General features: G+C 41.2%; 2 protein-coding genes across 4 annotated transcripts; one reads left to right on the top strand and one right to left on the bottom strand.

The window, feature by feature from the left end:
- The first annotated feature begins 4385 nt into the window (after positions 1-4385).
- On the top strand, positions 4386-11939 carry LOC133905144 (uncharacterized). Of its 3 annotated transcripts, none has more exons than XM_062346860.1 (13): positions 4386-4764; positions 6479-6583; positions 7830-7913; positions 8106-8159; positions 8282-8427; positions 8546-8699; positions 8779-8916; positions 9171-9242; positions 9327-9400; positions 9499-9640; positions 10308-10386; positions 11183-11288; positions 11501-11939. In XM_062346860.1, the coding sequence occupies exons 1-12, from the start codon at positions 4594-4596 to the stop codon at positions 11278-11280; spliced, it is 1317 nt and encodes a 438-aa protein (XP_062202844.1). In that variant the 5' UTR covers positions 4386-4593; the 3' UTR covers positions 11281-11288; positions 11501-11939. The 3 variants fall into 3 exon arrangements, with proteins under 3 accessions (XP_062202844.1, XP_062202845.1, XP_062202846.1); XM_062346861.1 differs by having other exon boundaries at positions 11615-11939; XM_062346862.1 differs by lacking the exon at positions 11183-11288 and having other exon boundaries at positions 11615-11939.
- Positions 11940-13420: 1481 nt separating this feature from the next.
- On the bottom strand, positions 13421-14199 carry LOC133905146 (uncharacterized). Its single transcript, XM_062346863.1, has one exon. It carries the CDS (start codon positions 14046-14048, stop codon positions 13566-13568), a length of 483 nt encoding a protein of 160 aa, XP_062202847.1. The 5' UTR covers positions 14049-14199; the 3' UTR covers positions 13421-13565.
- Between the last annotated feature and the right edge of the window lie 1191 nt (positions 14200-15390).

A 15390-nucleotide genomic window follows, 5' to 3' on the forward strand; every position in this document is an offset into this window, starting at 1 on the left:
GTTCATTAAAAATACTCATACTCATGTTAAATATAGTTAACTTTCTAATTTTATTTGAGCTTGGTTTAAGCTTAAGTTAATCCATAACTTATTAAATGTTTAACAGTAAATCTAATTAAGGAAACGTTTAATGTTATAGTCTCATAACACGATGCATTGCATCTCTGCGATTGTCATACACTGTGAAACATCTTTCTCTGCACAACATTCATGCTCATCATTGCATGCGTTCTTTTAGTGAACGAAGAATCGGAAAGTGACACGGGAGTGATCGAGGGTGACACTAAGGCACACCATTTTTGTGATTTCTGTGTAGCGTCAGACAGACCTCGGAGCAGCAAGGCAAGCATCTAAGCATATTGCACTCTTTGTTAAAATTGAATGAAGTCTAAATTGATAAATTATGCTTTATGTATATTTGCATGTGTTGAGTTCAGTGTCAGTCTGATATGGGATAGAACCTATGTTGATGTATTATCTCTACCTTGATTTATTGATGAATCCTTATCCTTATAGCCTTGATGATATAGTTGGTGTCTAGCTTTAAGGATTATTTGAAATGCTTAGCAATGCTTAGGTCCTCGGTAGAAGCCGAGTGACGGTGCTGCCATTGTTCGCGAGCCTAGGGCTTAATCACTGTTCACAAATACAAAGATGAGGTTAAGATGATGGTTGAGATGTGAGATTGAGGTGAGATGCGGGCGGTGTTAGGGGTATCTTTTGCCAGCAGGAGTCATCTGGGTAGTTCGAGAGAGGAGTCTGGATGCCATAGACCGCTTTGCATCATTTAATGTTATCCGTCGGTGCAGTTGGCTCTAGCTTTTTTCGTACTCACCACATCCTGATCTAATGGTAAGGTAAGCCGATTATCATATGTTGTGCAGACACTTGCCTTGAGGCTCTATGACGTGTAGCAGAAAAACAAAAGGAGAAGTAAGGTGTTGAGGAGCCAGAGCATGGCCGTGACTTGCTCGCAGTAACCCTGGTGCCATAGGGGTATTGCAAGTGGTGGTTCCGGGTATGAGAAAGGTTGACACGAGTACCCCTTGTGTGTACTTTCTCAAGTAGCACATGTCGAATAGTCCTCGAGTCGTGTGGGTAAAGTCGTACCCTCTGCAGGGTGTAAAAATATTTCAAAATGCCACGCTCTCGGTCATGAGCATGCTTCTGTTCATTTGCATCGATCGTAGAGTTTACGAATATGGAATAAGGATATGGTATGATGAAAATAGTCGGATTGTTGATGAGATACTATGATTCCTATACATACATGCTCAAGTTGTGGATTGCATGGTACACTAGTATGTCGCTTAAGTATAGATGCTCACACGTAGGTGTCTAGATTGCTTACCGCATATGTTTTACTGAACCCTACGGCCTTACTCTTGCTAATAGCTCAATGCATGATCCTTGGAGTCAGGCTATTTATATGTGCCATATATGGATTAAGTCTTGCGAGTACCTTCGTACTCACGTTGCTCTTTCAGGTTCTGCTGGTGAGGGTGAGGCGGTGTTCAGCTACTTCGTGCCCGTTGATGCAGGTGGTGGGCAAGAGTAGTGTATCGTACTCTGGCGAGGTGTAGCTTTTAGGGTGGAGCCTAAGGGCATATAGCTCCACTCTTCTTTTGTTATTGTTAAGGTTTTAATCTTCTGCTGTATAGTTTCTCTTTTGTTGCAAACTATTGTAAATGATCATACTTAAGAACTTGTAATATAATCTTTAATTATTTGCTCTTTCTTAAGCTATGTTGTGATGTACATGTTGGAAAGACATGTGTTTTGATCTTGGACATAAAACACATGCCGAGACTGCCGAAATTGTATTCTGGTTAATCATTGAGGTTGTGATTATGAATAACGATCCTCCTGATGATTAATTAGAATACTGTTTGGACGGTTCTTTACAATGTGTCCCTACCTTGATATATTGATGAACTCCATCCTTGTAACCTGGGTATATTTGTGTCATGGTCCAACTTAAAAGTGATGCGGTAATTACTTAGCCTTTGCATAGATCATCGGTAGAAGTTGAGCGGTAGATGTTGAAGGTGATATGCCCTAGAGGCAATCATAGAGATGATTGTATCACGTCTATGTCTATACACTTATGAATAATGTGTTATTCTAAGAATGACTATCATTTATACTAATTAGAAAGTATGTGACTTATTAGTGGAACTCTTTGTGTGTATCATGATGTTCTTCTAATTTGATCCCTGATTATATATATCATTTTGATGATTCATAAAATCAACGCATGTATTGATTGATGATCACGTTTCATAGATCATAGGTATAGAAATACCAAATCAATAATGTGAAAATTTATGTTAGAGAACATGATGTTGGATAGACCCACCTTGAGATACTACTGGGATTGTTATTTATAATGTGACATCAGTTGTCATCTCAAATGGTATATCAGCAGGATCCTCAGACCTAAGATCGTCATTGATTTCCAGAATGTGTAGTGGCATACTTGGGGTGCTGCCCTTAAGCTGATGCAGGTACAATGACCTCGTGTACGGATACTTTTATCTTGCCGATGCTGGGGATGGGCAGGAATAGAGAAGGAATATCTAAGTTAATCACGGTGGTGTCTTATGAGCAATGTTGCTACTGGTATTTTATTTTATTAATATCTTTCCACTGCGTATGAAAACTCTGCTTCTAAATAGGCACGGTACTTATGAACAAGGTCTGTAATAAAAGTTAAAATTTTTGCACTATATTCATATCTTATGATAAAACTATGTTGTAAATGGTATATGTTGTGACCTTGGAATTTGTTGAGCATATATCAAAGCTGCCGGAATTACTCTTATTTTAATCTACTAATTTATCGATTAAGCTAAGTGTAATTTAGATAGGTTTGACAAATTCCACCAAATGTTATGGCATTGTAAGGTGTGTGTTCACCGGTTTAATGTTTCCTAGCACTTATCCTTTCCTTACCCTCTTCTTTCTTGGTCTTCCTTTCTATCTCAGTTTGAAAGTCGTTCTTGATTTCTATCTCAGTTTGAAAGTCGTTCTTGATATTTCTTAGGGAGTAAATGGAAATGGCCATTGCTTATAAAGGAATTGTAAAGATGATTGTTCGAGGATAAACTGAAATAAGTAAGGGACGTACACCAATATATAAATACATTTCAACATGGATGTAGGAGAATTTGGTATAACAGTTAAGCTTAGCGACTATCACCACCAGGCTACCTGATGACTGATTTTGCTCTTCTTCCAAGTTTAAACCTTTACATAGGTATCTTACGAACCACTTGAGTTTGATGAGATTTATATATAGATTAGAACAATCCAAGCTAGGCAAGTGTTCGGCCAGATCTAATGGCACTTTAGTTTTCCATCTTAGACATTTTTCTTTATTTTTTTGGAGGAAGAGATCTATACACTTTTCATTTGCATCACACATGCATATGTACAACCAAAGTGTACCACACCCTATTTTGTGGATTCCCTGCAATTGAATCAATCTCTCCCATTGAGCTAAAAGAGATCTTATACAAATATCCAGTCGTTCATTACATCTCGATAACATATCATATGTGACCCTTCTTTGGTTACAAACCCACAATCACCTTTTACTGCTCGTTCGATTAAGAACCAAACGTTTAGATTAGATTCGTGAGAATGGTCCTTGAATACGCATACAACATTTTGTTTCAAGAAAAGAAGGCCATGCCTAACCTTGCAGTTTTGTAAAACACCTCATACCGGGTATCTTATAGAGACAAATACATAGTACAGGTCTAAGTCATGACACTCGACTCTTCCCTACTAGTCTAGTCTTTAACCCAAAAGGAAATCAGTTCTATCTGCATATCTACCAATTTAAGAAGTTTGCACCAATCATTATGTTGAATTTTATGATTCATGAATCAAGTACTTATTGCAACTCATTAGATCATCTCCAACTGATCTCTATCATGATCCAGAATCTCTTCATAAAGGAATTTTCTTTTCCTTCAGCGTTTCAACGATTTTTTTCCACGGATTCCCAAGGTCATTCTCTTCAGGATGGGATTCTCTCTGCTTTCTCTTCACAAATTCCTTTAAAGAGAAGCCGTTGAAATGAGAGAAAATAAATGAAATGAGAACGTAGTGAGAAATCGAAAAGGGAACGAAATAAAAAGAATATAGTTGTAGATGATCTTATGGGTGACTCGAAGCAACCAAATAGACGAGACCAAGACCAATTAAGAATATAAGTGAATAACTAATGGGTAATTCTATATCCCTTCTTAGTTTATTTTTTTCTTAATTTAATTAAGACAGAGTAAAACTTTACTTTATTTTTTAAAATTTTGAATCGATCCAATAAAAAATTAATATAACTTGCATCCATAGCCCAACCGAACCGAGCCGCAGGTCCAGAACCATCGGAAAAGGAAATGCGCCAAACCACTCCCGTCCGATCCACATCCCGAGTCGCCTACTCCCTCCCACTGACCCCCCGATTCCCTCGCGAGAAGGGCAAAACCCGAAGCCAAAATCACCAAGAAAAAGAAAATCTCGCCGCCGTCTCGCTCGGCGACGGCCACTGCCCCCGCCGCGACCCCCACCACGACGACGCTGGCCATGTCGTCGTGCGCCCCCGTCCTCACGCTGCGGCCCGAGGAGCGGGCCGACCTCCTCTCGCTGCTCGCCGCCGCGGCCCGCCCGCTCGCCGACGTCGTCGCCGACTTCCTCGCGCGGTTCCCCCGCGAGCGCCGCCTCCGCGTCGGCGCCACGCTGTGCTTCCTACTCGAGGCAAGCCGCGCTCGCCCCCTCCCCTCCCAAACCTCCTGCAGCCCTTCGCGCCGCGAGGGCTCGCGAGCTTGCTTGCTTGGTTCGTCTCTTCAGATTGGGCGGGGACCTCAGCGGCGGGAAACGGATCGGGGAGTGTTTTGGGTTGGGTGGGTTAGGGTTTGTGTTGGGTAGTTAGATTCGGTGGGTTTTGGCTTGTCCCTGTGGCTGGGAGGTTGCTTTAGTCCAGGGTCCAGTCGTGAATCGTGATGACTTGTGCTGCTGCATTCTTGCGATTTGGCTTGCTGATTGGGGTTTGGACTGGCGGATTGTTTGATCGAGCTCACATATGTGGGTTTTGGTGGCCATTGGCTCGTCGTCCGTTGGTTTTGTTGGGGATGCCTTCTGAATTTTGAATTCATTGATCTGGAATGGGGTCCCGGGGATATTGTAGATTTAGGGGCATTGCTTTGGTTTTTTCTAGATAGGGGCTTCAAGTTTCTTTGTGTTTCTGTATGCCTTCGTGTTGTTAGCTTCACCAGGTTTCTTTGTGTATGGCTTCAAGTTTCTTTGTGTTTCTGTATGGCTTCGTGTTGTTAGCTTCATCAGGTTTCTTTGTGTATGGCTTCAAGTTTCTTTGTGTTTCTGTATGGATTTGTACTTGTTAAAATTTTATACAGATTCCATACTCGATCTTGAATTCGTTGCTGAGCCGCTTAGTCTCTTCGATGATCTTGAATCACTGAGGTTTAGGGTTGGGCTTCATGGTTAACTCAGGCGAACACCAATACTGATTCTTCTTTGTCTGATCTGTTTGCATAGTCTGTCATTTGTGGGATGCCATCAGATCAAAACTCATTCAGAACTTGGTCTCAACTATTTGTACGTGTAGCACGATGAACATTGCTAGCTCTTAGTTAGATCCGTATGGATCAAATCAGCTTACACTGCTAACTTCACATAGCTACTTCTCTTTCTTATTGATGAAATGGGTCACCCTATTGAACGTGTTGCTAATGGTTCATGTGACATGAAAATCTTCAATTGTATGATGTGAAAAGACCTTACACCGTTGAAGAAACATTACATTAAACAACTTCATCTCCTATTTAGGCGATGCATGAGTCTTCTTCAGTTCTTTAGCCCCCACCCCCCCACCCCCCCGGGGGGAAAATCCAGGATTGTTACTTTATTGTTCTCACCCGTTCAAAACTCACTAGTTTTGAGAGCAACAATTATTTTCTTTAAAACAATGCCAAATTTCCCCTAACTGTACTGCGCTGATTGTAGTGACAAAATTATTTGGGGGTGAAATGGTAGAATGTTGCAATAAGAGTTGTATTGTTGTGCCACCATGTGGTGCATGCTACAGCAGCTTTAGTGGGTTGCTACGGTGCTGCAAGTTTTGGGATGTGCTGCAGAAACTTTCATGTATTGACAACGGCCCCATGTCTGGTACGCTGTCTGTTAGGAAACAATGGCCTCGAGACTTCTGATCCAAATATGCTGTGACAATTGTACTTGGCCTTTTTTAAGGCATTCCCCTTAATAACATCCTATTATCCTATTTGCACCTTGCAGTTGCAAATGTTTAGGGATATATTATTCATCTACCTTTATCTACGAGTCTTTCCTGGGGGGGGGGGGGGGCTCTCTGCTTCTTCTTTGAGATTCTAGCTATAGATTTGCTTTTTACAGGACTGATGCTTAGACATTGATAATGCTGTCCTTTGACTAGGACAAGAAGATGCTCCATCCTACTGGTCGTTTAATTGCATTTGCAATTCTTCATCAGAGCTATTCCTCGCAGCTAGCAAATCCATATGTTCCTATGTTGTTAAATGTAAGCTCTAAACCTTTTTTCAATTTTTGTGATTTGGATAATCATAGAAGAATCCCTCTTTTTTTGATTTAGCATACTTAAACATCAAAATGTGTGAAATTTTCCATATATTTTCATATGCTTAATGATTTATAGAGCATGGATTATTGATAATTTACTTTGTCTCAATTCGCACATCTACGTCACTAGTACCAAAATACATCGCTGGACTACCAGTATTCGCTATAGTTTCTGATCCAGTAATGAAGTTAGCATGTGATGTTTTTCTCCTTTTGGGAGATAGTTATGTGGATCAGAGGTTTAAGTTTGGTTGAAGTTATTCTGATGGAGAACTCTTTCTTGAAAAATGCTGCTTTGTATTGTACACCGTTTCTCATCGACAAGATCTTCAGCTCCCATTCGGTCAAGGTCTTCCTTTAGATTCTAGCACAAATACAACTGTATCCTTGCAATTTCTGCTGCCCATTTGACAAACTAGAGTCCACATGACAGATGTGGATTTTATGTTAACGCTGGTCTCTATCACTGGAATATGCTGTTATTGTAAACTAAGGAAGTTAAAGTTTTCAGTTACACAGGGTCTCATTTGGTTTGCTAGCTTTAGCTAAATCCAGTCAGCTGGACCTTGAAGGGCTGTGAAACAAGCTCTTATTGGCCTGTGAATAGTAGATGTAACCCGTGCTTTAATAAGATCTAACCACTTTAAATAAATCGGCTCAGTCAATATTGTCTGTACGGCAATTCTGTAGCAGTGCTACTATGTTTTAAAGACTGAAGAATAAGGGTTCCCTAGTGTACACATTTTGTGTAGGTTTCTAATCGTATCAATCAGATATTCCTCAACTACTTTTCATCTGTTGGCACCCTGCTGAACAGCTATTGTTTGCAGCTTGATTGATTACTTTTTACAGCAGCTGCATCCTTGCCTCTATGCCACTTTCAACTGAGATATGCTAAACTTTTCTTTATTGCGGCACAGAAACATAATTGAGTACTTTCTTTCATCACTTGGCGCCATTTTGGAAAGCTGTGCATTGCAACTTGTTTCGCTAGTTTCTATGGCAATGATCTTTGCCTCGATGGTTCTATCAGTCAATGGATGTTCTTATTCTTGGCACATGATCGCAACACAGGATGAACAACACGATTCAATACTTCCTGAGATCCATTTATTCCTGCATCTTTTGGACATTGGACTTCATGCCTGAAGTCTTAGTTTTATGTGTTTTGATTTGATTATCCACAGGCAGCTGGTGATGAAACGTCAGAGAAATCAGAACGGGCATTTGCCCAACTTTTGTTGACTTCAGCCAGTGGAAACAATAACGAGGTCTTTACTATTTCTGTGACTTTATAAACTTGAGTAATGCAAAATTTGGTGGGGCGCATGATGGAGATTTCGTAGGCATTATATTATCATTTCCTATGCTGACATACATCTGCTGATGGAGGGTGATTGTGTATCCCTTCTGTCAAATTTCATAAGTTTCATATTTATGTGGCAGTGGTCTTTGTTTCTCAGGTCCTGAAACAGTCAGCTGTAGATTACATCAATGGGTCTGTTTCGGCATCTCAGGTAGGCTGTTTAATTAGTAAAAGGCTGCTAAATTTTGATTAAGTAATGGAACTGATTGAATGCAATATTCATACAGTTTTTCTTATACAGCCTCTTAACTCGGGATTCATCTGTTTGTATAGGTCTTATTGACACAGGAACAACTTGAGAAGCAATACTGCAGTAATAGTGTACAGGCTCAGCCCCAGATTAGTAGTTTCAGAGCTGCTACTGTTAGATGTGCCATACCGGATCCAGATGTACCTACAAGTTGTGCGAATTCATCAGAGTATGTGGGCTTAGCTGCCCCCTCCCCTCCCGCTCCTGGAGTTACTGTGTAGTTGCTTGGAGTTCATTTGTCCTATTTCTTCTTCTCCTTTCCTTATTGTTTTTTGTAATCTTACAAGGTCTGCGATATCATCACCTGGAAGCAAACAAAAATCTGCTTCTGATGATAGAGATTCCGCTCTTGCTGGTTTACTCCAAGAAAAATCGATGGGAAGGTTGGGTCCTCAGTGGATTCGGCCCACACCCCCAAGACTTCCTGTACTTGACGGGGAGGTAAAATACTCAAGTCAAATGTTGCATTTTCATACCAGTTTTGTTTCTAAATGTAACTTCAGTTGTGCTGAACATACAGCTACAATGGCTGAACCCTGACAATAACCACGAGCTATTATGGGATTATAGCATGTGTGCTGACACGAGTCGAGGGGCTGCTATCCGAGATTTGATTGCAAGAGCCTTAAAAGGTCCACTTGCACCTGCCCAACAGGAGGTTCACTGCTACATTCTAATATTTCTGCTAGATAACAATGAGTGTTTCAGTAAATTGATATGCACCATATCTAGTATATTAGATGCCATTTTTTTCCCTATCTTTCTTCCTTGTGAAATCTATAATTTCTTTAGCTTCAGTGCTGGATAAATTTATGGCACCTAGGCTTTTGGCACCTTCTTTTCTCACATATTCATTTGTGCATAAGATATTTTCCTACCGTACAAGCCTAATTCGTTCACAGCTTCTCACAGCAAGTCATAATAGAATTGGCAAAGGATCCTAAATTAGTTTATCACTGCGGGATGACTCCACAGAAGCTTCCAGTACGTATACTATTTACAAATGTCGAGTTTCTCACATATTTCATGTCTTTGGTCTCAGAAGTCAGAATTTATGCATGGTTTCAGGACCTTGTTGAACATAATCCACTCATTGCTGTTGAGGTTCTTTCGAAGCTAATACACTCTCCTGACATTTCTGGGTATGTCTCTTTTCTTTGTTATATGTTCTGTTAATCATGATTGGCAGCCTACTTCTTGCCTTTATTTGATTACTGATCCTTTTGTTTCTTCTTGGTAGTTACTTTGATGTTCTTGTGCATATGGAAATGAGCCTGCATTCTATGGAAGTTGTAAACAGGCTTACTACTGCTGTCGATCTCCCAAAAGTTTTTGTCCATGAGTACATATCAAATTGTATCCATTCATGTCAAAACATTAAGGTTTGTTGTTCTTTTGATTCATCCAAATTGAAATTGATGACAGAGGAGCATTGACCAGCATTTTGGCTTACATTACATCTTAATTCAAGTTGATGGTTGAATAATTCGAATTTTAATACTTTGTGATGTTCCAGTGGAGGCAACTTAACCTTCACTGCATTTCCCATGGGAATGCGAGACCTCTACTTTATGTGTTTTTGTTCAATTAGGTTTAGATTACAATGCCCGTGGGAATAAGTGAGTTACTGCTACTATTCTGTGAACAATGTAATGCATTTATAGTTAGCTGGGCAGCTCTTGTTAGTGATGTATGTGTGATTGCTGCGCTGTTACATGTTTTACATTGTTGCAAAAGAATTCCTGGTGCTTTTATAAACATTATGCTTACATTATAGCTCGGTTGGTAGAGCCTTTAGTTGAGAGACTGCCCACCGAAGCTCGAACCCAGGTGCTTGCAGGTCGTGTGAGTACCTCCTAAAGGGTTCGGTACTCCCCTCTCTTAAGACAAAGCTAGGGGATGCCTTCTCCCTGTGGTTGAGCTTTTTTATAAATATTATGTTTCGCTTATTTAATTACTGCGTTCTGCGTTTTCCTTATCGGCTAATTTGGGACTTCTCATCATGTTGCTTGGTGAATTTTTATCAGAAATGATCCTTTTTGTGTGCAGGATAAGTACATGCAAAACAGACTGGTGAGACTAGTTTGTGTTTTCCTGCAGTCTCTCATTCGAAACAAGATTATAAACGGTGAGTATATTGTTATTCACTTGTGTGCTTAACAAAAACATTTTTTTGTGCCTGCATACTGTTGCTAAAATATTTCAATTTCTGACCTCATGATCCAAAATATTGACTGTTGAAGATCACGATTTTGTACCCCTGCTTTCTGCTTCCAGTACATATTTGATTGCACACCTTGACTTTTGTACTTTACCACCTGTGTGCTATTTTTTGTGCGCACACTTATGTAGGCTACTTGACTGATCTAGCCTGTCATTGCCAGCAGCATTTCGAAAATGCAAATGTTCTTTAAGATACTTGTTGATCTGTACATGGTTAGAACACCCCAAGCTGTCTACACGGATTTGGAAACCTATGCGTATGCGACTTTAATACTTCTTTAGCCTTTTTCTTAAGTGGTTTACTTGATTTGATTTTTGTTGCTCCCTTATTGTGGATATATTGCAAATGGTCTGAAATTCTGAACAATATGGGTTTCTTGGGTCCAGAGGTGCCGTGTGACAATAGCCATGAATGTAAAACTGATTATATAGTTTCGTGATAATAGAGTTACATTTAGGCATTGTTATTCATAAAATAATAAGTGTTTGAATGAAATATGCTTTTGATTTCACATAGTGAAAGAAGCAATATATGGACTGTCGATTGCTGGTTGGCTGCAATTTGTATTTTGCAAAGCTATTTGTTTCCTTTCTTGTTTGATTGCATACTTGTAATTTGTTTAAATGCTGTGCCACAAGTTTTCCCCCTTTTTTTTCGAGGGGACAAGTCAGATAATTGGTGCATGTTTCTTTGCGTGCAGTTAAAGATCTTTTCATTGAGGTACAAGCATTCTGTATTGAATTTTCACGGATAAGGGAAGCAGCTGGTTTATTCCGGCTGCTCAAATCATTGGAGTAAAAGAAATTGTATGTTGTTACTTACCTTTTCTGTATAATACTTCATCCTTATCCAAATTCTGTACTTCTTCATTCTCATGGTCTCGATCATTGCCTCAAGGACTTTGGATACCTTAGTGTTCTGTACCTAAATTTTTTATGAAACCGTTTTTGGAACTTTATGGGTCGTCGTAATATGATGTGATAGAATTGGCCTGATTGTTTTAAATTCCAATTGTCAGATAGACTGATTGTATCGACATCAAATATTTGGAGTTTTCTGGTTCTGGGTAGTTCTCTGGCCACTCCTGGTGTTCAAGATCAGCCGATATGTTATGTGAATCATTTTCTTGCAGAGTCTGTGGCGCCCTTACATGCAAAGCCTTGAAAGAGTGGCTAAAAGCAGTATACCAAGAGCAGAGTCAGATAACATGCTATTAATTGTTGGTGCAAGTTTAGATCAGTTTGTAGGTCCATTGTACGGCTATGAATAATAGATGCATGTTTTAGTCTAATCTTCTATATTTGCAGTGTAATCGAAACAATGCTGCAATCTGTTTTCTTGTAGTCTATATCTTGGTGTGTTTCTTTGTTGCACGATAGTAGGACACTTATTGTTTCCCCCACAATTAGTTTGCCATTGTGTACATCACATCAGGCCTGCCAGCCTTTCGCATGAAACTTGGTTGCCTTTTTCTGGGCATAGTGTAACTTGTGTCAGTTTGAAGTTGTGAGTACTGCAATGCTACATGTGATAACAGTATTTTCTCCTACGACACATGGTTTCACACGTGCTGGAATAACAGTCTCCGAAGACCCATTAGGTGGGTGGGTTTTCTATAGGCAAAATATCAAGAAATTTCATTTATGTTTCCAACAACCAAGTCAGGCAACGTATACTCTCTCTTTTCTTTACGAAGATGAACGTTTTTATTTTGTGACTGCTGTTCGGGGTATTGTTTTACCACGGTAGAGTTTGTTGTTTATGGATAAACTTTTTTTTAATTCTAGTGGATGGGTTCATATTTTGTCCCGTATCGGGTTAGTTCGTTTGATTGTGTGATGATAAATGATCTCGTTTGGCATTGTAAACAATTTTCTTTGGTGGCTTGCAAGGGTGAAGTTAGAGGTGTACAGTAATACATGAGAGGGCTACAATATTTTGCAGCCGAGTACTGCTCACACAGTTGTAGATCTACTGTTGCGATTTCACTGTAGCTCCAAAATCTTATCCATCTATGTGGGATTGAACGGCTCGCGGGGGATTGAAGTCACCGTGACTTCAATGCCTGATTCGGTTTGCATGCAGTGGTTTTAGATGGAGACCCTTTTCAGCAGGAAATGTAACTGCAACTTCCGCAGGGATGTGAATTGTGATAAGAAAATACGGTAACAGCTACTGCTTCTGTTTCTGTGAATTGTGATAAGAAAACATGGTAGTTGATGTGAATTGGTTGGAGATACTACCTACTGCTTCTGTTTCTGCGCTGAATCCCTATCCTATCTTATTGCTAAAAGGAAGCCTATTTTAACAATATGCATATTATCTAAACTAACCTTATATTCTCTATACAAACCATGAGCTATCTAAACAAATGTGTATGATTTGGCTAGTCATCAACTACTCTCCTCCATGGGAATCTTTGTGACAGAAGAAATTCATGGAAATTATTATTATTTGTTTCGCCGGAGGTTATCCATGACAAGAAACAAACCTCGCAAAATAAAAGAAGAGGGTCTAATTCAGCACACATTCTACTACTTTCACACAAAGGTGTACATCAATCCTGCTCAAGGTGACGTGGATATTGTTTTAGGAGACTATTCAGTGGCCACCGGGTACAGGGCGCCGCCGTTGACGTCGGCGACGTATGCACTGGATTACCGCCGTCGCGCCATGGTGTTCTATCTTCGAGCTTTGAGGCGTTGGATAGGACGTGGAGGGGGACGATGAGGGCAAGCACCACCTTTGCTCATCGTCGGCCTCCGCCGTCGGTCGCCGGAGTAGATAGGTGAGGCCGTCTTTTAGTAACAATCAGAATCCAGAGACAGCTATACTATTACTGCAAACTACTACTCAGTAGCTAACTGATCACACGATCAGAAATCAAGAAAAGGCGCGCATAGATCATTGCTCAAAAGATGAAGCTGCACCAAGGACAAGGAGATTACCAAATAATTTACTCAAATTTCCCGTAACAGCAATATCTAATCACCAGCTTGTACTCGATGCACATGTATAGCCAGCTAAAGCATCAAAGAAACACACCTACTGATTACTAGCAATCACCAGCAAGAAGCTCGTCATCACGACGACGCTGCCGCGACGCCGGCGCGGTCGTAGCCGCGGCAGCGCGGGCTCTCGGCGAAGTCGCCGAGCGGGAACGACGTCGCGACGGGGCCGATGTAGAAGCTGAGCCGGTCCCCGGCGCGGTCGACCTCGCCGACGGAGAGCCACAGGAACAGCACCTTCACCGATATCCCCTCCAGCGCCGTCAGCGAGCCCGCCGCGGCGGAGCCGGAGACGCGCGCGTCGTAGCGGACCAGCCACTTGTGCGACAGCAGAAACTCGCAGGCACGCGGGAAGTACACCTCGAAGGTGCCGTCCGGGCGGAGCACGTACCCCTCCACGCCCTCCGGCAGGATGCCCCGCGGTAAGTCGTACCGCTCCAGCATCTCGTACGCTGTCGGCGACGACGTGCCGTTGCCGCCCACCGACGACTCCGCGGCGACCACGGCGACGGTGGCCAGTAGGAGGAGGAGCGGGTAGGTGGCCTTGCTGCCGGCCATGGAGGACCTGTTGGCTTCCTAGCTTACTTGTTTGCTTCCTTGTGCTTACTTTGCAAGTCTTGTGGTTTCATTTGTAGCTTGCAAATGGATGGATGTATCGATGTACATATTCTTGTAATCTTGTTGGTTTGGGTTTGTGATAAAATGATGTTTCAGTTGAGCTTAACTAATTGGACTAATCAACTAAAAAATGTCCTTTTTTTTCTTCTTTTAAAAAATGCTTTCAAAGTTGATGGCTACATAATGGACTAATCATTCATTGAAGAGAATGTATTTGTCACATATACAGTGTGTGTATGTTAGCAGTTGGGGATTGTAGGGAGTCGCTTTCTTCTTTTAGATAATTAGTTCACAAATGCACGGCATCCTATTTGCTTTCTGTGATTGGACTATGCATGTAGATATATGTAGGCAATGGCCGCCAAATGCATGAATAATGATATGGCATGGTTCATTATTGAACTGCAAAGAGTTCATTCATGTGTATGTGTTGAGTTTCATTCGTAATATTATTGATTTTCTACGTACCTTAATTTGTTCCTTGGCATCCGTGTTAGATTCTTTGAATCTCATTTGTTTGCAATGCACATGCGTATGCGTTTCATGGGAAAGCACATCCCAAGTTACAAAGTTATGAATTTATACAAACTTCCGCAATCCTTGCGTCTACGATAAAAAATGAAAGCTCTTGAATTCTTAGAAAAAATCCGTAAGTATATATGTGTATATGTGTATATACATACATATATATATATATGCTATTATATATTTGGGTGTAGAATACTATTCTACATTCCGGCTCAGCCCAGCCCACCCAGCTGCGCCAAACGCGTGTTCGCCTAGTTGCGCTCCAGACTGCGCTAGCCGTAGCAAGCGTGCTCGCGCGATCCGTGTGTCCCCCCCCCCCCACGCACGTGGTTGCGCCCAGCTTGCGCGGGCCTTGGGAGCACATGCCCGCACCAGCAGTGCGCTATCCGCCCATGAAAAGAATCTGATATCGCCTAGAGGGGAGTGAATAGGCGGAACCTGAGAATTTTACAAACTAAAACGCAATGGATCAGCAAAATACAGATTCTCCGTAGATTTTTGCGGACTCTCCGCAAATATGCGGAGGTTCCGCAGAAATATACGGATACTCCGAATATTTCTAGGAGAACTCGAAAATGTACCTATGCAACAACAACGTGAATCAAGTCCAAGAGTTACCAAGCACCAGAGGATGTGTTCCAACATTTTTCTTCATATACCTGCAGCTCAAACCTTACAAAGAGATAAATCAGGTCGAAGCCCTAAGAATCAACGGATACAAGATTATGTAACAAATCATAAGAGATTGACAAGT

This window comes from Phragmites australis, chromosome 22 (assembly GCF_958298935.1).
Source record: "Phragmites australis chromosome 22, lpPhrAust1.1, whole genome shotgun sequence".
NCBI classification, from domain to species: Eukaryota; Viridiplantae; Streptophyta; class Magnoliopsida; order Poales; family Poaceae; genus Phragmites; species Phragmites australis.